The sequence below is a fragment of the Drosophila miranda genome, chromosome 2 (assembly GCF_003369915.1).
Source record: "Drosophila miranda strain MSH22 chromosome 2, D.miranda_PacBio2.1, whole genome shotgun sequence".
Lineage (NCBI taxonomy): Eukaryota > Metazoa > Arthropoda > Insecta > Diptera > Drosophilidae > Drosophila > Drosophila miranda.
In genome coordinates, this window is record NC_046675.1 from 2,188,085 (window position 1) to 2,210,127 (window position 22,043).

At 47.4% G+C, this 22,043-nt stretch overlaps 1 protein-coding gene across 4 annotated transcripts in view; it reads right to left on the reverse strand.

Moving 5' to 3' along the window:
* LOC108155766 (tyrosine-protein phosphatase 99A) overlaps positions 1–22,043 on the reverse strand; it is a 111,463-nt gene that overhangs the window by 42,894 nt on the left and 46,526 nt on the right. For 3 of the 4 annotated variants that reach the window (XM_017286815.2, XM_017286813.2, XM_017286812.2), the window contains exons 7-8: positions 21,192–21,379; positions 17,481–17,595 (exon numbers count right to left, since the gene is read on the reverse strand). In XM_017286815.2, the coding sequence (XP_017142304.1) occupies positions 17,481–17,595; positions 21,192–21,379 (303 nt within the window). Of the gene's footprint in view, positions 1–17,480; positions 17,596–21,191; positions 21,380–21,496; positions 21,564–22,043 lie in introns of those variants that run through there. The other variant, XM_033388252.1, reaches the window with a different exon arrangement.

Genomic DNA, 22,043 nt, shown 5'->3' on the forward strand with positions numbered 1-22,043 from the left:
TCACCCCCTGCTGGCTGCCAAGGAAGCTATTTAATTTCATGAATTATTGATGCATATTGTGCATTCCCACTCATGCTGAGCCAATTAGGCCTGCAGGTACTTTTTATATTGCATTTGTGTGCGGCCGAGTCGAGTAGCCGATGATTTATAATTACATTCGCCTGGCTGATCAACTGTCGGACAGAGTCCGTCCAGGCCTGGACCCCGGGACCGAACCTCCCGCCCGGATTGTGGTTGATTTATGCGGTCGCTCAGCCCGGGATTAGTTTTATTTACACGCCATTGGCTGTCCAGGGCATCTCTACCTCCGGTCCTTCCCGCTTCCCACTCCCCGCTGTCCGTTTGTACGATGTCTGCATCTGTTTGTATCTCTGTGTATGTTTGCTCTTTATGGTGCAGTTCATTTTAATTAAACCACTGACAAGTCATACGCAAATTATTGGCTGATATATTGACATACCCGGACATAAATTGCATCCACTATCTGCCCATCGACAGCGACGGCGACTTACCTGCAAAGAGGGAAAAGAGATCGCAAATTTTAATTAATTAACATCGTGGGAGCGGAACGTGTTGGTGTTGCAATAATATTTAATCAAATCAGTTTTGTGCACTCAAAGGTGTACTTCAATCGGCTTTACATCTGATTTGAGTGGAAATTAGTTTTCGAATGTCTTTGTCCCTTCCCGAGCCGATCTTCGGTGCTGCAGAACTCAATTAAATGCATCCACTGCGTGACATTTAATTTCACATCCAATCAGACTTGACTTTAAACCTCTCTGGCTGATATTTAATATTTGCCTCGGCACTTTCCCCAGCAGCAACACTCTCCTACACAGCAGAAGCAGCAGCAGCAGTTCTCTCAGCAAATACGGAAAAAGGAGCTCAAGACGGGACACGGCTTAGCGGCAAAATCAATGACACAATAAATATTTGTGCAGCTCTTAACCGTTGAGTGTTTAACAAGGAGAAAGCTACAAATGTATATACCGATATATACGTAGGAGAATACAAGGACATGGAAAGAGACAAGGATAAACAGAAAACTTTCGCCCCAAGATTGGGGCCACGACACTTTAGTTTAGTTGCCTTTAAAGTGCTGCCTGCTCTGCTCTTTTAACACCAGTCCAACGAAATGGTGCAAAATATAATAATATATTGTACAGCCAGACAGTAAGCTATCTTCAAAATGGTTCGCCCGCTTATTTGAAGTTTATTTCATTTTTGTATTAGTCTGCGTCTGCTTATATACGATGATGAAATTGGGAGCTGGAAAAGTTGCTGCTACCCTGGCAAGGAGATTGATGGTTTAAGGCAAAAGCTGTCTGTAGTTTCATAAATAAATAAACAGTGGGATCGTTTGGGGGATCTACTCTGAATTGAACTGAATGGGACACTGCCCTGAGCATGATTAATCCTGTCTTTTGTCCCATTGCTGTGCATGATCATTCCCGTTCGCTGCTGTGTTTGTGTGAGCGAGAGAGTGCGTAGGGAGAGAGACTGCTCGCTCAGAGAGGATCAAAACGGACAAGACGAAGAGAGCGCGCGTTGAGTGTGCTCCTCTGCGGCAATCTGTGTGGGTAAGAAAGAGAAAGAACGACACGCTAATTGCGTCGCAGACAATGATTGTCTTTGAGGGACGGTTGGACAATGCCCTGAGAGTGGCCTATATCTATGAACTAAAATCCTAATGATAACCCTACAGATAAGTCGAAAATTGCAGGATTTTCTGTCTATATACTTGCATTTGGACATCATGGGAATAGGGCTCAATTCTATCAACAAATTTCCCAGCATAAACTTGTATATTTTGCATATGTCAAACCCATCAAATATAAGCTCAAGCTTTACTGAAATAATATTGAAAAAAATCCTTAAATTTGTAATTCATAAATCAATATTTAAATCCCAGGGTATTTGGCCGTTTCCGACTCCTATAGCAGACTCTTCTCTCACATTTCCCATTCGCTCCTCTTGCTGAAATTTAAGTGGGCCATGGGAAAGTGTCCATATGTGTATGTGTGCGACTGTAGCGCGCATGTTTATTGCACTTTAGGGAATTCCCCCAGTCCCGAAACCCGACCCAACTCAACCCAATCCCTGGCCCAGACCAAGGCTCGGGCTTGTGCCGCTTAATGTGGCAGAAAAATGTGTAAATTTGCGCCGAAGCGAGCTCAGAAGTTAGGGTTTTCCAAGTTATTTTCTCCTTTTTCCTGTGTCGGAGTCTGTGTCCCGAAGTAAATTGAAAAATGTCGCCTGTCTGTGTGGGGCGGCAAATGAAATAAAAATGGCAAATGGCCGTAGAGAGATATAAGCAATGAGCTCCTGGATTACCCAACAATAACTTGTGTGTGTTTCCTAAATTATTTTTCTCGCAGCTTTATCAGCAGGAAAATCAAAATGCATTCGAGCTGCCGGGAAACAAGGAACAGGAAGTGCACACAGCATGTACGCACGGAAAAAATGGAGTCTGACGGGGGGATGCTTTAATGGCAGCATAAAATGCATTGCATTGTTGCAGGAGTCGTGGTCGTCGTCGCAATCACACATCGCGGGAGGAATCATAACAAATCATGGAACGAAATGCCATGTAATAATTCAGTGGTCTCCTCTCTCTCATTGTATTCTGATTTTTATTGCTCATCACAGAACAGTTTTCGGTTCTGTTTGGCTTGGCTTTGTATCTTTATCTTTTTACGAGTGTGTACTGTATGTACTGCAATGTTTGTTGGCTTTTCCGGGGAACTCCATTGCATGGCTGTGCCATCTACTTCTTTGCTTTCACCCGCCGGAAATCACAAATATCATATGCGAAAAATCAGAGAACGTTGTTTTATGTGATTTATGCGCTAGGGGGTGCAGGCGTTGCACCATCCAGCACCATGCAGCTGCATGTGAAAAGCGTTTCAACAATGTGGCAAATGGAATGCACACGAAATTCAAACAGACAAAACTGCCATTGCTGGTGGGGGGGGATCGGGAGGGCGATGGGGAATGCGGGTTGGTAAAAACTGACGAACAACTTTTTGGGGGCAGTCGACGGCGGTGCACTACAAGCGGCGGCTGGGGGCACATTACATTATTATTTTCATAAATAAACACGCAATTGTGGCATTGGAAAAAGCTGCATACTTTTTGGGGGTACCCTGGTGAGAGGTAATATAATTTTGAGGAGAAGCCTTCAAGGGAAGGATTTCTGAATGGTCTGTATATACGATATTGTAAGGCAACACCAGAGTACCCTTACCGATACCCCGATAACCTTTAAGTCATATGCGATACTCTGAGTGCGATTCATTCAGCGATCGACAATAAGAGCGAACAGTATAGAAATTTTTCCTAGAAAATAAAGGTCCTTGAGGCTAAATCTTTCTTCTTTATGGTCTTTAAAGCTTAAACTTTAAGCTGAGCTTCATTCTTAGTTTAAGACGTTTGCTTTAGGCAGTCAACAATTATGTTTTAATTACGATTTTTGTTACACTTCTGTCAATCAGCGGCAGGGCCGGCAGGCCAGCAGGGCCAGCAGGAAAAAGTTTTTCAATTTTGCAGCAACAAATAGCCAACAATTGCTGTTCATACACATCGCCGGCACTCTCTCACTCTCTCCATCATTGTCGCTGTCGATTCAATCAATATGGAGCACAATTGGTCCATTCACACGCCCATTTCGCCTGGCAGCATCTTTCCGCACAACAACAAAAGTGGAGAAGTGAAGTGAAGGAAATATCGAGGGCCCACAGCCAGGCAGAGCACCATTCAGTTCAGTTTGGCCAACTTTGGCTAACAAAAAATTAATTTAAAAACTTATTTCAATATCAAATTGTGCCCAGCCAGAGAGAGAGAGGGAGAGAGATATAGAGAAAGAGAGAGATGGCTGGAGTGGGGTGCAGCGTGTAACATTTTAATAAGATTAAAATGAAAATGTTGTAACAGTTTGGCAATGTCCACATCGGACATAGGAAAAAAGAAGAAGGCCAAGTTGTGCTTTATTCTTTTTTCACTCTATCTGTCTCTTGCTCTACTATCTCTCTCTCTCTCTCTCTCTCACACTCCCCTTTCTTGTTGCCTTTGTATCCATCAAACTCGCTTTGATTTTCGATTATAAAATCGTTTTAGGGTCATGAAACTTTGAAAACCCAAAACGAAAATCAATTCAATTTCATTTACAGAACTTCATGATGAATTTCACATAATTTTTTATTTGATCTATTTGTGTTTTTGAGCATAAAAATAGTTTTGATTGCAATTAAACGGGGAAAATCAATTTGTTTTCGTTTTTATAAGTTCTGTCAATAAATTTTCGCCCTCGCGTTTTTCCCTGCTGTGCAAACAGAAAGTGTTGTGGCATTGTGGCTGGAGAATTGTGTTTAATTGCGTTTGAATTGTTTGAATTCTGTTCATTAAAATCGTCAAAGACAACTTCTTCTGTTGTAAATTATTAATTAATTGCATTTCAAATGGAGCAAATATGTGATATCCCTCAAGTGGAATCAGCAATAAATGCAATCATCAATATTAGTCGGAAATTGTGTTATGATTCAAGCCCTTAATCGCAGTCGAAAATAATTGAGGATCCAAAATGGCACAGACCGAGGGCCAATGCGGAATGCTACGTGCATCAATGCGAGGGATTGGCGTTTCAATGAAAATAGTTTCTAATGAAAATACCCCACCCCCTCCCCGCGGCCACAACAGACCCGAGCAGCGCATAGAGAGAGGAATGCGTGTACAATCCAGATACTGGATACTGGATACATATATCCCAAGGCAATGGCACTAATTCCCGAGCAAAGAAAAAATGTGGAGCAGCAGCAGCCGGGAAAGTGGGAAAGTGCAACATTTGTTACATTGCCAATAGAGCAGATCCCGTGGAAGAGGCGTCGCCAGAGAGCAGAGCGGAGGGGACGGCTGCAACACGCCACATGGCTGCAAAAATACCGCCTGGCATTGCAATGGGGGCGTGGCGTGGCGTTGTGCATAAAAAGCAACCCAGCAAAATGGAGGAAAATTCAACCAAAAAATAGAAATAGCTGAAAATCATTCAACGAGCAGGGCCGCACACACACACAGACGCACACATAAAAGCGTCTGAGTATCTGAGCGTCTGGGTGGAACCTCTGTGCTGCTAATGTTAGCTGATCCCTCTCCTCCCTCTCACTCGGTCCCTGCCCCGTTCCCTTGATGGCTGTTGCACTTTCCCCCGGGGCTCTGTGCACACTTTTGGCATAATACAACAAAATTGATTTGCAGCATGCATCATTATCAACATCGTCGTTGTTGTCATCATCATCATCGTCATCCACATCCACATCTCCATCCACATCCACATCCACTTTCTGTGTGGCAGCAACGTCTCCTGGCACTTACTTGGAGCAACAGCAACAGCAGTAGCTGTGGCAGCCGTGCCAGGAGCTCCGCTCTGATCCTTCTGCTGCTGCACTTGAAGGTCTTGCATCCTCGCTCCCCTCCGCCGCCCTCGTCTGAGCCAACACACTCTTGTGGCCCATTGAATGCAATGGCGCTCATTCATTCAACGTTTTGCAACTCATAAGAAGCAGCAATTGAAGCATCATTAGCTGCAAGTTTTCGAATCCCTGCCAGCGCATTCTATCCCTCCTTCACCCCCACAAAGGGCCAAAGGACTGTGCCACACTGCGTATGAGTAATGTATGCATGCCATTTACATTGATTTGTGGCGGAGCGTCGACTCCAGCCTCGCAGACAGCGCTAAATATATATATATAATATATGCATACGTATATACTATATGGAAAACTTTCCTCTAATGCTTCAGTCAAGTGCCTCAAAGTGGGGCATCGATGGGTTTTCAGCTTAACCAAAGCCATCAATTATGAGGAAATTTTTGGCTGAAATTCGTGCAAAAATTTCACTTGAAGCCATCCGGATGTCTATACATTTTTTTTTTCGCTGTAACTTTAAAACTTTCTCTTCGAAAAAAGTTTATGTTTGTGTCGATAAGATCTGGATTTCCGTAGTCCTTAGTTTTTTCTTTCTTTTGCTTTTGCTCTTGTTATTCATGGCCTGTTTTGGGCCATCAGAGGGGGGTCGGGAGGCGTGTTAGATACTGTGGGAAAGGAGCGGCGGGAAAATAAATTCAATACGGATAGCGAGGAGAGCAAAAATCGAGCAGAGTCTGCAAAATAAGTAGATGCAAACACATACGTATCCTCGTGTACTAGATCCTGCCATATCCCGTACATATGGGTTAGCTTTGCTTGTTGTTTTTTTCCCGGCTATTGTTGGGAACGCTCTTCCATGACGTTATCACGTACGCTAATGCGACAAAAGCGCAACGACGAGCAAAATGTTTTGAAAATTTACTTAGCTCGTCTACTCGCCCCGGCCACAGAGTACTCCGTCTCCATCTCCGTTCCCATCCCCCTTTCCCCATTCCCCAATCCCTGGCCTCTGGCCTCTGTCCTCTGTCCTCCCTTTCTGTTTTCCACTCTTCTGTGGCTTCGAGAGGCAGCGTCTTATGGGGTTTTCCTTGTGCCCCTTTTATGCTCAAGGGTTCTATTTCTGACCCTGTCGCTGTCGCTGTCGCTGTCTCTGCCTCTGCCTTTGCCTCTGCTTTATTTGCATTCCTTGTGCCACATCCGTTGTCGTTTCCTGGCGCTTCTTTAAGCGCAAAATATTTTTCCGCTGCTCGAGTGTGTGTGTGTGTGTGTGTGTGTGTTTGGCAAAACTGAAAATAATATTTGGCGCGCGTGCTTTTTGGCCATGTGGCACATGCGGCGTATACGTAACGCTCAGGTTAAGCGTACAAACACACACACACCCAGACACATATAGGCAATACCTACCATCCATACTCACACTCACAAATACACACACTCACACCTATATAGACAGCACACAGATACAGATACAGATACATTTACATTCAGTCAGACCCCCGAAAAAAGCCCCTACAACCACAAATGTACAATGCAGGCAGAAAAGCATGGGCCTGGGCCTGGCTCTGGCCCTGGTTCTGATTGTGGGCCCGGGCCTGGGCCTGGGCCTGTTCTGGGATTTGGTTCGATGCGGCTCAGGTGTGGTATGCGGTTTTTGGTTCGGCTCAGAGCAACAGCAACAGAGACGGGAGTGATGTGTTTATACATTTTGTGAAATTTCCGCGAAATGACAGAAATTGAATAAAATTTATGCGTTCTACGCGACTCGCTGCTGCTGCTGCTGCGGCTGCGGCTTCTGATGATGCGGCGGCGGCGGCGGCTGCTGCCGCTGCGACTGCGGCTGATGTAGATGCCACCGCATAGAAAGCCCGAAAGGGGCAAAAAGAAAACTTTCCGCATATACAAAATGGGCAGGCGGAAAAACAGTCACCAAGGGAGGTGGGGCTTTTCGGGCATGAAATATGTGCGAAGGTCGTTTGATGTTTCGCTGTGGAAAATTCTTTGTTTTTTTTCCATCTCTCTGTTCTGCCGCGTTGACAGCGGTTTCAGTTTTGCAGGTTAAATGCATAACAAGCTGCAGAAAATTGTTGTGGTGGTAAAACAGCAGCGAAATATACGCGGAGACACCTCGAATTTGGGGATTGAGCTCGTCTGAATGGGGGCGTCACAACAGAAAGGAAACATTCTGTAGTTTCCGTTTTTAAAGGACGAGTATTGAGGGTATTTTGACTGCAGGAGAAAGCGAAAACCAAAGCCGAGCAATGCTGGCTATATTGACGTGTCTGTGGCAAGCGTGTAATGGCGGTTGGCTTTAACGCTGACCTCATGCCACGGCCAGATGGCAGGCACTAAGCGGGACCGCATGCCATAAATGCTTAAATCAAATTAACGCAACGGAGGGACTACGACAGCGACAACGACACGAACAGCACGACCAGCATGACCATCGCGAACAACGCGAACAACGCGAACAACAGGACCTCGACAACCCTTTGGCAAAAGTTTAAGTTATGCAAAACGATGGGCGTGGCCTGGACCTGGCTGCATGGTCCTGCAAAGCAGGCCAAGAGCGAGACCAGACCGGGAAAGAGAGATGGCCGAAGACAATGGCTGGCTTCTTGGACTGTCTCTGTCCTGTCTCCGTCTCTGTCCCTGTCCTTGTCCCTGTCGCAAGGTGTCATTGTGTTTGAGCATTAGAATGGCTTCGGCCTGGGATTGGGCTTGGGCAGAAAGGTCTGATTAATTGGCGCTATTTATAATTAAATTGCGTCTCAAGCTGTAATCACTGTCCCGAGTCCGAGTCGGAGTCCTGCGTTGCCAGGCGCTCGAGGGAGAGCTTTCCCTTTGAGAGGGTGTCAAAGACGTAATCACGCCTCGCCCACTGCTCCTTTGACACATCAAAAGCCGCATTATAATTTCCCTACCAATGGACATTTCGATTAAATTAATGCGCCATTCACAAACGGAGCTCGTAGCCAGATTAAAGCCTGCCAAGAGGCACAAGTGCTGGCCATGTGCTGGCCATGTGCTGTTGCTGTTGCTCCAAACATGTTGTGGGCCAAGGATATTGCTAAACAGGATTTCCAGGCTTCGAAATGCTGCAAGCTAAACAAATGCAAGAAACTACCGACTGCCGTCTGCCGACTACCGACTACCGACTGGACCTCCGACAAATGAACAGTGGAACGGACCCTGAAGCAGGTCTCGGATTCACTTAGCTGCTGAGATGTGGTTGAACACGTTGAATGGCTTTGAATGCACATTGAACATGCTTTGGCATACACTTCTCTGAAGAGAAGTCTTTAAGTGCCATAAGAACAAACATGCCTTACCACAAATCTATGGAAATTGCAGCCAAAGGACATGAAAATTTAGTGGCAAATACATGTAGGGATCTCTATAAGTGAGTAAAAACCTGTTCCAGAACGAGCCTGCTCGTTATATTATTCAATGGAATATAATATCTATTCTTCGTTTGTAGTAGATTAAAGTTATGTTTTTCATATACTTTTTACGAGCGTTTTCTTGCTGCCGAAATAAAACTCTTCCTGACCCATCGATAGATCTTCTTAGTCTATCCTGGATGGATAGATCGGCGATTGCTCAGCTAGTGAAAGGGCTGCCACTCCTACATACATAGGAGGACAATCTTTAAGGCGAGTAATGTCTGGTATCTAAATCTTTTAAGCGAGTGACTTTAGCGCTTCCTACCTAAAATTCTTAAGTCGGACAAAAGAAGAATATCTGAAAAATTAAAGCCACATAGCTTTAAAGGCTTAAGTGATTTCCTTGGCATTTCCTTGAAGATATTGTACCACTGTAGAATGGACATGTCCGATTGGGTTGTCCGCCGGCGGGGCATGCGATCCGGGACTCTTGTATTTGTACTACTACCAGCAGCAAGAACAACAACAACAACAACTGGCAACGCATTTCAAATGCAAATGTGTTTGTGGTGTAAATGCAATTTTACAAAATTTTATATAAGCCATGGCAAAGGCAAACGAAGGCAGAGGCAGAGGCAGAGACACAGAGAAGCAGCAGCAGCAGCAAAGGGTGGCCGGTGAAGGAGAGGGGGAGTGGGGAGGTTTGACGCTGGTCTCTCTCTTTGCACAATGTGCATAAGATTTCTGGGATTTACATTTTAAAAACGCACCAAAAGCTGCAGCAGCAGCAGCAAGGGACTGCTCCAAGTAACGGAGGACTATGGGTGGTGGTGCATGTGTGGGTGTGTGTGTGTTTGTGTGTGTGTGTGTCATGGTGTTAGTTTGCAAATGCGGTTTTAACGCTTTACGACGGCACGGCGACTGCGCGAAGACATTGGCCAAGCCGACTGCAATTTGGCTAAGTGCGTGGGGAGCGGTGTGGCACGGGCCAGTGTGGCACGGTCGCTGCTGTAAGCTGCAAATGAAACTGAATGCACATGTGTGTCTGTGTGTGGTAGTGGTGTGTGTGTGTGTCTAGCAATCAGTGCCAAGTACAGACGGGGCTTAGGCCTGGACCCAAAATGTGTTGCCTACTTCACATGCTTCATGCCGCATGCCGCATGCCACATGCCACTTGGCATATGGGTGCATAAATCTACGTCTGTCTCGGGCTCTTTTATTACGAGCTTTTGGGCATTTAAATAAATTTCAAAGCTTTGGCCAGAGCTGATTTACGAAGGCACCAAGGAAGAGGCTGGCAACTGGGAAGTGGGAGTGTCAGACAACCCATTTAGCGTTAAATGTGCATAGTTTTGTCTGCGGCAGGCAACAAGCCACGTGAAAGTCGCTTTGGTAACTAATACACAGCAGACAGGGGGAGGCAGAAACAGAAACAGCAGATGTGCAACATGACAGGCTGAAGCACCCAGATCGAGAGCCAGAGACAGGAGCAGGGACAGGGACAGGGAGAGGGACCACGCCTCAGCCAGTGTCAGCTGTGGGGTGCCCGAGCCCGAACCTTAACCGAGTTAGGACCAAAGCTGGGGACACAACTGCCGAAACTTTCGACCTGCAGACGGAGTCGCAACCGGAGTCGGAGTGTCCCGAGGAGAGGGCAGGACAGGCAGGAGAGGCAGGACAAGAAATGTAAAGAATGCCACTGACAATGTACAAAGTGCAAAACTAATTTTACAGAGTGAACAGCAGCAACAACAACCGCAACAGAGACAGGGGCAGGCATGGCAGGGCAGGGCAGGGCACACACAGCCAGACGCCAGACGAGGACTTGCAACATGTTGTCTCGTATCGTATGTGTGTCCTGTGCAGGGGAAATCCATCATACGCCATGTGTGCGGTGCAGAACCTGTCGCACCGTCGCTCCGTCTCTTTGTCTCTGCCTCTGTTTGGTCGGCAAGTCATTTCCGCTTTCAGTGATTAACCAATCGAACATCGAACCTGTGCCCCAGTCCGTCAGTTAATCATAAGTGAACCCTCAATTAGGCAAAACTTGTCTCTCCTCTCGGATCTGACAAACAAAGGGCTTAAAAATTCAGATTGCATTTCTGTCTCCCTCTCCCTCTGTCTGTCTCTGTCTCTGGCTTCTGTCATTCGAGTTTTCCTGTGAGCTTACAGCTTACGCCCTGGGAAAATGTCATGGGAATCCAGATTGCTTTGTTTGCCATTTGATTGGAGATTTGTTTTCAGGGACTTAAGGCCTGGCGCTGGCTGGCCGTCACTTAATTGCTTAGATTTGTTTAATTTAAGCCGATTACCGACGACCACAATTTGTTAAAAGCTTTTAGTGCCAGCGCTCTCACGCTGGACACAGGTGTCAGTTCAGTTCGGGTCGGGACAGGACAGGTCTGGTATGCTCTAAGATCCATTAATCGGTGTACTACTGCCGGGGGCTGGGGGGTCAGACACGGCGCAACCTTAACCTTATCGAGCACTTTCTTTCTCTCTCTCTCTCAGACACCCGTCAGTGCGGCGGCAACCGAAATCGAATGGGAAATTGGCGAGGGCCACAAAAAAGTTTGGAAAAATGTAATCAAGCACGTAACTTGCACAAATTTTCTGCACTTTTGCCGAGGCCAAAAGCGGGAAAAGCGGGAAAACCCTCTAGGCCAAAGCACCCACAAGCACACACACACACACACGCACACGAAAGCAGATACGCACGCCTGAGTGCTGCCACCCACACACACGCACACACACACACGCTCGTGGCATCCACCGGGATGAGATGGCAGGCAGCGAGCTGAGGTGCCATCAAAAAGATTGCTGAATGCCTGTTTGTTCATCTCCCCGGCTGCTGTTGCAATCCTTTTGAGCCACGAACTTCTTTTTTCCCAAGCCCAAACAAAAAAGAAGAAAAACGAGTGCGAGTTTTCGTCCCCCCTCCATCGGATCAAAATACAAAAAGTCAAAAGAAAAGTTAAAGACTTTAAAATCCGCCTTTGGCCAAAGTGATTGAGCGTGTGTCGCAACGAGAAGAGCAGGGAATTTTGTCAAAAAAGTCCCACAGGATGCGTCTCCTGAATAGATTTGAAACCCGCTCTCAATGGAAGACAGAGACAGGGGCGGGGAGCCCTCTCAAAGGCGGACGGACAGGTATGTCCTCGCAGAGGTGAATGGCAAAGTGTGGGCTCTGTTCTGTAGTCTCGTGCCTCGGCATAGTCTCATGTCCCGCAAAGGGTGCTCAAAATCAAATGAAATTGATCCACCCCTTCGTAAAAAAAAAATACCAAAATGAACAGAAATCAAAGGCAGGAATCTCGAGCTGGAGATGGAGCTGGAGCGCTGGTCCTTTGCCAAGAAAGCCCAGACATGATATGAAATTATTTGTCAACGCCGAATGCTATTTTCAACAACTTTTCGAACATTTCATTTCGTTTTCATTTTGGCAGGCGACTTTCCCGTGCAACTCGAGTGGCACGAAACACAGAACCAGAACAGCCAGACAGTGGGAGGGCTCTGGGCAGACAGCGTCCTCTTCCTTTCATTTTGCATTACTCGTACTGTTGCCAGAGGCCAAGAAGGCACAGAGACTGAGACTGAGACCCAGACCCCGAGCCCGAGCCCGAGCCCGGGCAAAGGCGCAGACATGCAATGACAACCATCGAAATGGAGCGCCGAGCGCTGAAACTTCTGATTGCTTGCAAATGTTTTATTAGCCTGATTTACAGAAAGGGAAATTCACTCTCCCAGCCACCATGTATATGGCAGGAGCAGGATTTGGAGCAGGATAACACACACCCACACCCACACACACAGAGAGAGAGAGAGAGAAGGCGAAATGCGATTGCGAAATGAAAAGCAATCCTCATATGAGGTCTTATCCCACATAATTCTCATTTGGCTGAACCCCATTTGTGGGTCGATGCGATCGCTTTAAAAATTTAACAAGTTTCCCAAGCGGAATCAATGAATCTCTTAGTCACTCACTCACTCGTGCGGCTGGTTGCAAGTTTCTCGGCCTTCTTCCTATCCTCTGTCTCTGCCTCGGGGGCAGGTTCCTTGTCGTTGCCGCTCATTAATTTCGTCTATTTAGGAAAAGTTTTGGCTGCCGCCTCCGTCGCCGGTGCTTGCAACTTTTTTAAGTGGTTTGCGGTTTATCATTTTTGGTTTTCAGGGAATGAAAATGCAGCTCGCCCTCAACGCGGGCTCCCTTTCTCTCCATCTCCCGCCCTTTGGGTCCCCCTCTTTCTCCAACAAAACTGCGCGCAAACAGGAAATAACGGTAACGCTGCTTCATTTCCGCTTTTATTAAAACATACTTTTCACGTTGTACCTCATCCGTTCCAGGGCTCGTCTTCCACCGTTCCGCCACCTCTGGTTCTCTTTTGATACTCTAGACTGTCTTGCCGCTGCTGGCCGCAGGCATCTCAGATAATACTCTATCTGGCGAATGGGGGAACGGGGATGCAAAGTCGAGCAGGTGGTTTGCAAGGGTTTGTGGGAATAACCGATCGAATAACCCAAGGGCGATCGTTGAAATGGCTTACCAGCTGAGAGCCGCCGGTAGCCCTGGTGAACTGACCCCTGCGCACTCGCTTCGCCTGTGCGCCCAGCCCTTGATCACTCGCCACACGATACAGTGTATAAACGATTCGTTGTGGCTTCGAAAACATAGTTTTCTCGTGTTTTATCTACTCTAGTTGTTGTCGCGTTTGCTGATTCTGTTGGTCCTGCCGCAGCTCCTGCAGCTGCTTGTCACTTCCGCTAGCCGCCCGCAGTTTTCCCATGAAGGAAACTTGTGCCCAGAGTTTCGGGTTCTGCTCGTGCCCGTGCTCGTACTTTACTTTTGTTTTTTATTTTGTGGCTGGCGCTTTAAAAGCAGTCAGCGGATACGCCGGCCCGAACCGAATGTTGGGGGGCATGCTAACTGCGACCACGCCTACCCACCTATCAGCTTGCCCCAGGAGCCAGAGTTGGGGCACCCAGCGGAAGCTGCACCGCAGCTAGTTGCAAGTAGCCAAAGGTAATTAATTTTGTAGTTGCAGCCACGGAGAACTCACTTGCTCCTTCTCTCTCCGTCTTCTGTGGAGGCAGCCACAAGCTTTTGACAGTACGCAGCGTGCAAATGGATTTTCCATTTTCCATTTACTTTAGTTTCCCCTCGGAATGAGTGGCAACATTTCCTCAAATACAAATTTTTTACGTGGCTTTGCCGCCTGCCACCCAGTGCGTGTGTCTATTAATTTTCTTGGGATGCAGCCATGTGGCCACGCCTCGTTGGGCGTTGACAAACGCGCCGCACAGCGCTCGGGCACTGATAAATGGCTGTGGGGCAGAGTCGCAACAGGGACTCGAACGGGAATCGGGGACTGGGGCAGGGGCTTTCTGCTTCAGCAGCCTTTAACAACGGGTCTAATGGAGCGTTTGTTTTGGCTGCGTTGATTTTGCATTTCCGAAGGTGGGGCAGGATGAAGAGAGATGTGCTCGGATGTCTGAATCTGCTGCAGGTTGTTTGAATTATAAATTTGCTTTTAAACAGCAGCACAAGCTGCAGTCTGTCCTGCTGTGTCCTGAGTCATCTCTCTTTTCATTTGACTTGCCTTGCAGTCAGAGCCGTGACCTCCGGCACGGATCAGACCAAACAACCCGAGGTGCCAAAGGCCATGTCACTGGGAAGCAGGGAAATAGGGAAACAGGGAAACAAGACGCGTTAAAGTCAAAAGTTGTGACTGCCGGAGCAGCAGGAGCAGCAGGAGCAACAAGCAGCAAGGAAGACAGCAACAAAGGCTATCAAGTGTTACTTTTCCAAGGACCCGGACGGACAGACAGGCAAGTAGAACAAGTGAATGAAAACGAAACGAAACGAAGTTATCAAGAAACAAGGCACAAGGCTATTACGTTTGTCTGTCCCTCCGTCCGGCCCTAGTCTCTAGCAAGTGTTTCGGCGTTGGGGCCGTGGCCGGGGCCGAGGCTCTCTGGTAAACGACAAAAATCGACCAGGAAAAAGAAAATCAACTCGGCCGCAAAGTCCCAGGCCAGACGTGGGCCAATCTAGGGACAGGACAGTCCAGCTCAGCCGGAAAAGGGCCCAGGCCCAAAACCGAAATCGTAGTGCGTGCCGAGAAAGTACTCCACGACGAATAGGAAGGAGACGAAGAAGAAGAGGGCGAGTCTAAGCCGGGGCCAATGTCAGAAGTTAAAACGCAATAACAAAAAGAAAAAAAAAAACCCAACACTGCAGTGCAAAAGAAAGTGGGAAATTTCTAATCAAAGACGGCCTGTCGAGGTCAGAGAGCAGAGGGCAGGGCAGAGGCAGAGTCAGAGGCAGGGCTTACGACTGGGACTCGAAAGTCGAAAAGAAAACATGTGAAGCCTTAGAATTGTTTTGCAATTGCCTGGTGCACCACCCCATGCCGGGGCATTATCACTCCATGAACTTCAGTTGTGTCAAAGGACATTATCTCCTTCGTTCTCTCTCCCTATCTCCGTGGGTCTCTGTCTTGGTCTGTGTCTCTGTCTGTGCTCTCCTTGTGACCCGCTGGGGCTAAGCTGCACTGCAAGGCTTCATAATTTCCACCGCATGTGGTCGTGTTCTGGCAGTTTCCCCCACTCCCAGGGGGGGGGTGACACGTCTTTGGTTACGCTTTCGACTTGAAAATTGAATTTGCCTCAGGAATGCGGGGGGTATTATTATTTTGCGCTGGCGGATATATTCGTATATTTATTTTTGGCAAATATTCGAAGGTAATTAATCAACTGCCACGCGCACATCTCAGCCCACACATTGCCACAATTCTATTAGGCAACAGCTGTGCCTGTGCCTGTGCCTGTGCCTCCGCCTGGTTCTGGTTCTGGCCTTGGTTAAAGTTGCTGCCTAAGCCGCTGCAAATCCCCTGAAAGCTTTACCTGTCCACACACCTGCCAGGGAACTTGCAAAACAAAAACGGGGCAGCCGGCAACAAAAAATTCCGAAATTACAGAATTATGCCAGCTGTCGCAAATATCCAGAGATCTCTCTCTCTCTCTCTCTTTCTCCCTTTCTCCCCAATGCCAAAGAAGCTTAGCCAGAATAGTAGGAGAGAGAGAGAGGGAGAGAGCAAAATATATGACAAATCTGTATGAAAGTGTCTCTCTATATGGGAGTTTTATTCGCCTTTATCGAATCTGATTTTATTTGGTTTCCTTAAGAGCCTGAGCTCAGCACTCAGCAGATCCTTTCAGCCCGATTCAATCTCTCGCAAAGGATTTTCCGCTGAATTTTATGCTAATTATGCCGCTAAGCTTGGAAACTTTCAAAAGAGTTTTCGGGGGTCTTAGAGCGCTTATAGAACTTCGAGTCGAGTCGAGTCGAGGCGAGGCATCAGTCGGCAGTCGGCTGAATGTTTGTCCAAGACATCTTTGCGCGCTTATGCAAACAGATTTGCGCTGACTTCAGGAAATTAAATTCCAGGCAAAATATTCGCACACATTAAAAGCATCTTTTTATACCCGATGCTCAAAAAGAGTATCGGGGTATATTAGATTTGTGGTGATTTTGAAGATACGAGAAAATCTGGATCAGATCGGATCATTATTATAGCCAGAAGAAGCAATGGAAATTGCATTTGCTGTCTCTCTCTGGCACATTCTTCGTCGTGCAATGTGTGCGGAGGGCACTGACTGAGTATCGGCTATAAATGTAGCGTAGCGGCCCTAGCCGCGACTCACATCGCTCCTGCTCGCTATTTTTTTATCCGCACATTTTATTTATGGCCAAATGCTTATAATTTACGTTCCACAGTTGCCACAGACGGGAAGCCGTAGAGGCGGAGGTGAGCCGGCCGGCGTCTATGGCATCAACACTTCCGCGAGAGACGGCGACGCCCGTGTCTGTGATATCAACTGAGACGCTGGGAAGCGGAAATCCACGTAACGGAGCAGGAATCGCAGAGTAGGAATCGCAGGAATCGAAAGACGAAACAACAATGGCCGTGGCGAAAGCGTTGGGAAGCCCTAAAAAGAAAGGACATGCTCGGGCAGATTTTGTTGCTGACGGCAGCAGCAGCAACATATGGCAAAAGTTTAAGTAAGCAATATTTATTTTGTATTTCCATTCTGGTTTCCATTTCAATAAAGATTCTCACATAGACCGCAGTCTGGAGCGGATTTCAGCAGAGCTGCTCTGCGCGTGGTATGGGGAAAATATGAAAAATTGCAACATATTTTCCTCGACTCCGTCTGGGGGCGAAAGTTTTATTTGTTTGCTTCATTGCATGGTCGAGGCATTTTGTGGTTGAGCGAGTCTCAAAGTTGCTTTGCCAGGAACACATTTTAAGAAGTTAAGAGAAAGGCAAAAAGGGAGGGTGAGAGAGAGAGAGAGGGTGAGTGAGTGAGTGAGTGAGAGAGAGAGGGGGGGAAAAACTAAAACTGCACACAAAGGCAAATTTGTTTTTGACGATGCATCTGCCAGGGGGCTTTGGGTAAATGGTATCGGGTGCATGTACGTACTTTTATATCCGTAGAACTTGGTCACTTGTCTGGCATGTCAATAAGCCATACCATTTGCCATTTTTGCGGTTCTCAGATATGTGCAAAATACTCCGTAAAATAGTTTGGTCGAGAGATATATTGACTTGTGGCCAGTGCCATGGAATGAGCTGCATTCATCATTGATCATGTTTGGGGGGAATGTGACACTCACCTCCTTCGTCGGTCATCACCAGGATGGTTGTCTCCGGTCCCAGGCCTTCCGGGTTGAATACCTGCACGGTCACCTTGTACTGCGTGTACGTCTGCAGGTTCTGTATTTCATGGCTCTGCAAATCGGGGAAGGAAGTAAACATTTTGTGAGAAATATTAAAATTGCTTCTTTAATATGCAAAATATACACACACACACACACACACACCAGAACCAGCACCATAGCCAGCACCAGAACCAGCAAAGACTTTTCATTTGTTGGTAGTATAACAAAATAAAGTGGAGCACTTTCCAGCAAGTGCTTCTGTGAGGCAGCACCGCCCACTAGGAACCCCCCCCCGGGCATTGAGCAGGCTTGGAGCGGAAATTGCGCGCTGCATACTTTTGTGCGTTGCCGTCGGCTGGCGTCGCTGGCAAATATGAAAATTGCAGCACTTAAAATTGATTTGCAGTGCAGTGGCGATGGTGCTGCAGAAAGGAAATTGAGTTGCTTGGCAGCTAGCAGGCAGCAGTCCTTGGCTTAATTGCCGTAGCACACCCACCATGTGCGAGTCGTTAAGGATTCGCCTCTCGCTTTTGTGGCCTTTGTCCCTGAATCTCGCGAGTGGTGAGTGCGGCTGATTAAAGTGTAAGCAAAGGTCAAAAGCAGTGCCAAACCATAAAACAAGCCGCAGACTTAGAGTGGTTCAGTGCCTCCATCACCCACACACACACACACACACAGATGCAGAGACACACGCAAATGGTCAAATGTGGCTACTGCCTACAGCAGGCACAAATTATGTAGCATACATTACGGCGCTCTTGCTTGCTCCTAGGACTGTACATATATGTGTGTGCTTGTGTGTGTGTGTGTCTGCGGTTAGGCCACAAACCAACGGGTTTTGACTCTCTGCGAGTCCTGGTGCTGTGCTTAGAGCCGGATTGACTGCCATGCCAACAGCTTAAGTGGCTGCTCGGTGCCCAGAGCTCTACGGCTTTTCAGACGGCGCCAGTTACTATCGCAGTTATTTTTACCAAAAGCGTTATATCTTATGGTCTTTCTCTATGTACACACACATCTCTATGTGTGGTTGTGGGTGCGCTGCTCTGCGGCTCCATATAATTTCATTTTATTTAGTCGCCAGTAAATGAGGCCGAAAATTTACAACTGCTTTTATTTTTATGGACAGCAAGGAAGCTGGAACTGCCCGAGGCCGAGGGGACACTTAATTGATATAATGTAATTGATAAAGTTGTTCGTGCCGACTGCTGGGTGGAGCATATTGCATAACTCGGGAGAAGGAAAGTGTGAAGCAGGAAAAACCACTTCACTTCGCCTCCCTTTGCGTTAATTAGTGCTCGCGGTGGATGGCTCTCACACACACAAAGGCACACACATACACAAACTCATGGAACCAAAAAAAAGAAGAAGATACAGCCGCAGATGCAAATTCATCTGTCAAACAAATCGCAATGCCTGCTCGCAACCAAAAACTCATCACTTTGCAAACATTTTTCGCACTGAACAACTCTATTTTACGAGTATGGGTGTTTTTTTGTGTGTTTCCTTAGTCCTCCCGCAGCAATATCACCGTCGGGCAACGCTTTTTTTGAGCATTTTCCTGGTAACTGAGCTTCCTTTTGGGCCAGCAGCAGCAGCCTTTGAGGTATCGCCTGGCTCAAAGTTCTCACTCTGCCTCCTTCTCTCCCTCTGTGTCTGACTTTTGTCAGGCTTTTATCAGTGCGAAAGTTGCGAAATTTATGCTTTACGGCGCAGAAATTTTAATTAGAAAATTGGCAAATTTAGCCCTGCAGGACACACCCGCGAAGCAGCAGCAGCATCAGCAGCAGCAGCAGGAGTCGGAGTCGCCTCACACGTGACAGCTCAATGTAGATGCCACTGGCCACCAGGAGAGGTGGATGGAAAGAGGATGGGGCCCGAAGGCCACTGAACGCTGATGCTGCGATATGGGAATAACAGAAAGCCATGTCCTGGACTCCGCCAAATGACTTGAGCCAAAAAAAACGCCAGGAATAACTAAAGTCGCACGTTTCTGCCTGCAAGGATAATATTTCAACATGCCACTGACATGCAAAAGAGAGAAAAATAGTGGAGCTCTGGGCACGAGCAGAGTGTGGCATGGCACGGTGGCGGGAACGAGTGGAGAGGAGAGTGAGCGGCAGCTTCTAGATAAGAGCAAAATATGCACTCGAGCACAAAAGCGTGCCATGCTTGTGGCAATCAGGCGTCATCCGCCTCCTCCACTTGCCATTTTTTGGCCACTCCGTCGCGTTGCGTCGCGTCGCGTCGCGCCGAGTGTCGTACGTGAGCATTATCGCTAATAATTTTTGCATATTTTAAGCTGTGCACGGCCCGGCCCGGCCAGTCCTGTCCTGTCCTCGAAAATCCGCTTCATTCGCATCCGGCCCCAAGCTCCATGCTGCTGCTGCAAATGCATTCCCCGAGCGGGCTTAGTATTTGGCTCAAATATCTCCCCAAATGTCCAGCGGTTTGACTTTCAAGCGTGGGGAAGGCTTTAAGGCGATGGCTAGGAGTGGAGACGACCAAAATTTAGACGGGATATTGATTGAATATGGACAATAGGTACATCGCATCTGGTGGAGCGAAATGGAGCTATAGATATGCACTAAGGAAAGCCAAAGGTTGGACTGGAGGTAGCGGCCCTGAGCTATGGATAGATGTAATTGTAACGGCCACAGAAAGATGGAAAGCCAATTTAGGAGCGGAGAAAATCAGAAATATATTCGTCATTCTTAAATCTGATTGATTGATTATTCGAGTTCCTTTCAGTAGAACGAGAACGAGTACGTATTCCCAGGCTATTTGTTGCCAGATCCGTTTCAATTCGTTTCGATGGACTATCTGCTCCCTGCACACTCCCCAATTGCGTGTTGATCTGTCCCACACTCGCACCCACGCACAGGCAGACACACGGACAGATACTAGACAAAAACTGGCCCCAGCTGAAAGAGAGGGATAGAGAGAGAACTAATCGTTAACAAATTGCCAGTGATAGCGTGGCCCCAACGAGATATGGTAAATGCCCCCTGGTAACACCTTGACAGGCCGCCATCCGAAAAACACTTGTAACCGTGCCGTGCCCCACGTGTGCCTTGGGTGTTGGGTCTGGCTGGTCTGTTGTGCCAGTGTGGGAAATGTTTTTCCTGCCGCCAGGTGTAAATTACTTTTTAATACCGCCGCTGATGTGACTTTAAGCCAGCGAATGACAAGACGGAAAAGCATTCCTAGACAAACTTTAACCCTGGACAGAGTGCGATGGCAAATGGTGGGAAAACATGTGTATTGTATGGATGGGATTGAAAATCATATGCACGTCGCAGGGCAGACATAGAAACAGACACAGACACAGACAGACACGAACCAAAACCGAAACGAAATTGGATGACGCTGCAGGTATCCGTCCTATCCGCATCCACACGAAGGGCCGCCCCTCCCTCGAGCCCCCAATGGTTTCCGTTGCATTTCCAATATGGCAAAAGTGTCAGAAATCATGAAATTCAATTATCTTTGGCCTGTACAACTAAATAGGAGAGTTTTCTGAGAGGCAGCAAAAGGTCCCACATGCTAGAGATGGTAAACGTTGTCGATTTTGAGCACGATAATCGATTAAACTACCGATAAATGCCATCCAACTGAAGCCTTGATGGTTGGACAATAATGTACTGACTAAAATTGGTGTTTACATACCTCCACAGTGTTATCCCTTATATAGATTTCCTTGGTATCATTGGGATCGCGATCGCGTGGCCGATATGTGATGCGATAGCCGAGAAACTCCCCGAGAATGGTATCCGGTGGCGGCGGCTTCCATGAGATGTACACCGACGTCGAGGACGTGTTGTGGGCCGTTGTCGGTATGGGCTTGCCCGTGGGCGCTGCAAGAGATGCGGGAAGAGATGTGTTAGACTACGCCAAAAAAACTTTGACTGGCAAAAGTTTAGCCGAAACTCAAAAATTTCAAATTAAAAACGTCGCGTAAAAGTTTCGCCTACCCTTCCAGCACCACCACCACCGCCGTGGCGATGCGCAACTCTGACCTGTCATGTAAGCCGGAACGTTGTCTGTGGCATTGTCAAGTTGTCACTGTCACGCAACATAAGTTGCGAGGGCCCCAGCCCGGCCCGGCCCGGGATCTGGATCTGGATCTGGATCTGGATGGGGGGCCTATGGTTGGACCTGGCTAAGAGCCTTGCCTATGCGAATTACTCGCAAGTTAAATGATGCGTGTGTCGCGCCACGCTCAGGTGAGTGGTGCAGAAGTGGGGCACAGCTAAGGCTGCTGCCAAGGTGATCTGGCAGTTTGCCAGCAATAGAATGGAGAGTGGAGTGGGAGTGGGAGTGGGAGTGGAGGTGCTCTGAATACTTCAACGAATGTATAAATAAATTAAAAGATATGTTGTATCTTTGGGTTGACATTGATGCTGAGGCAAAGGTTGCTTCTGCAAATTGAAAAGTTTTCGGTTTTATTCCATCTGGGATTATGGATCTACTCAAGTGCTAGGCCCAGTTCCCCTTTCGGCCGAAATGCTTCTGTCATTT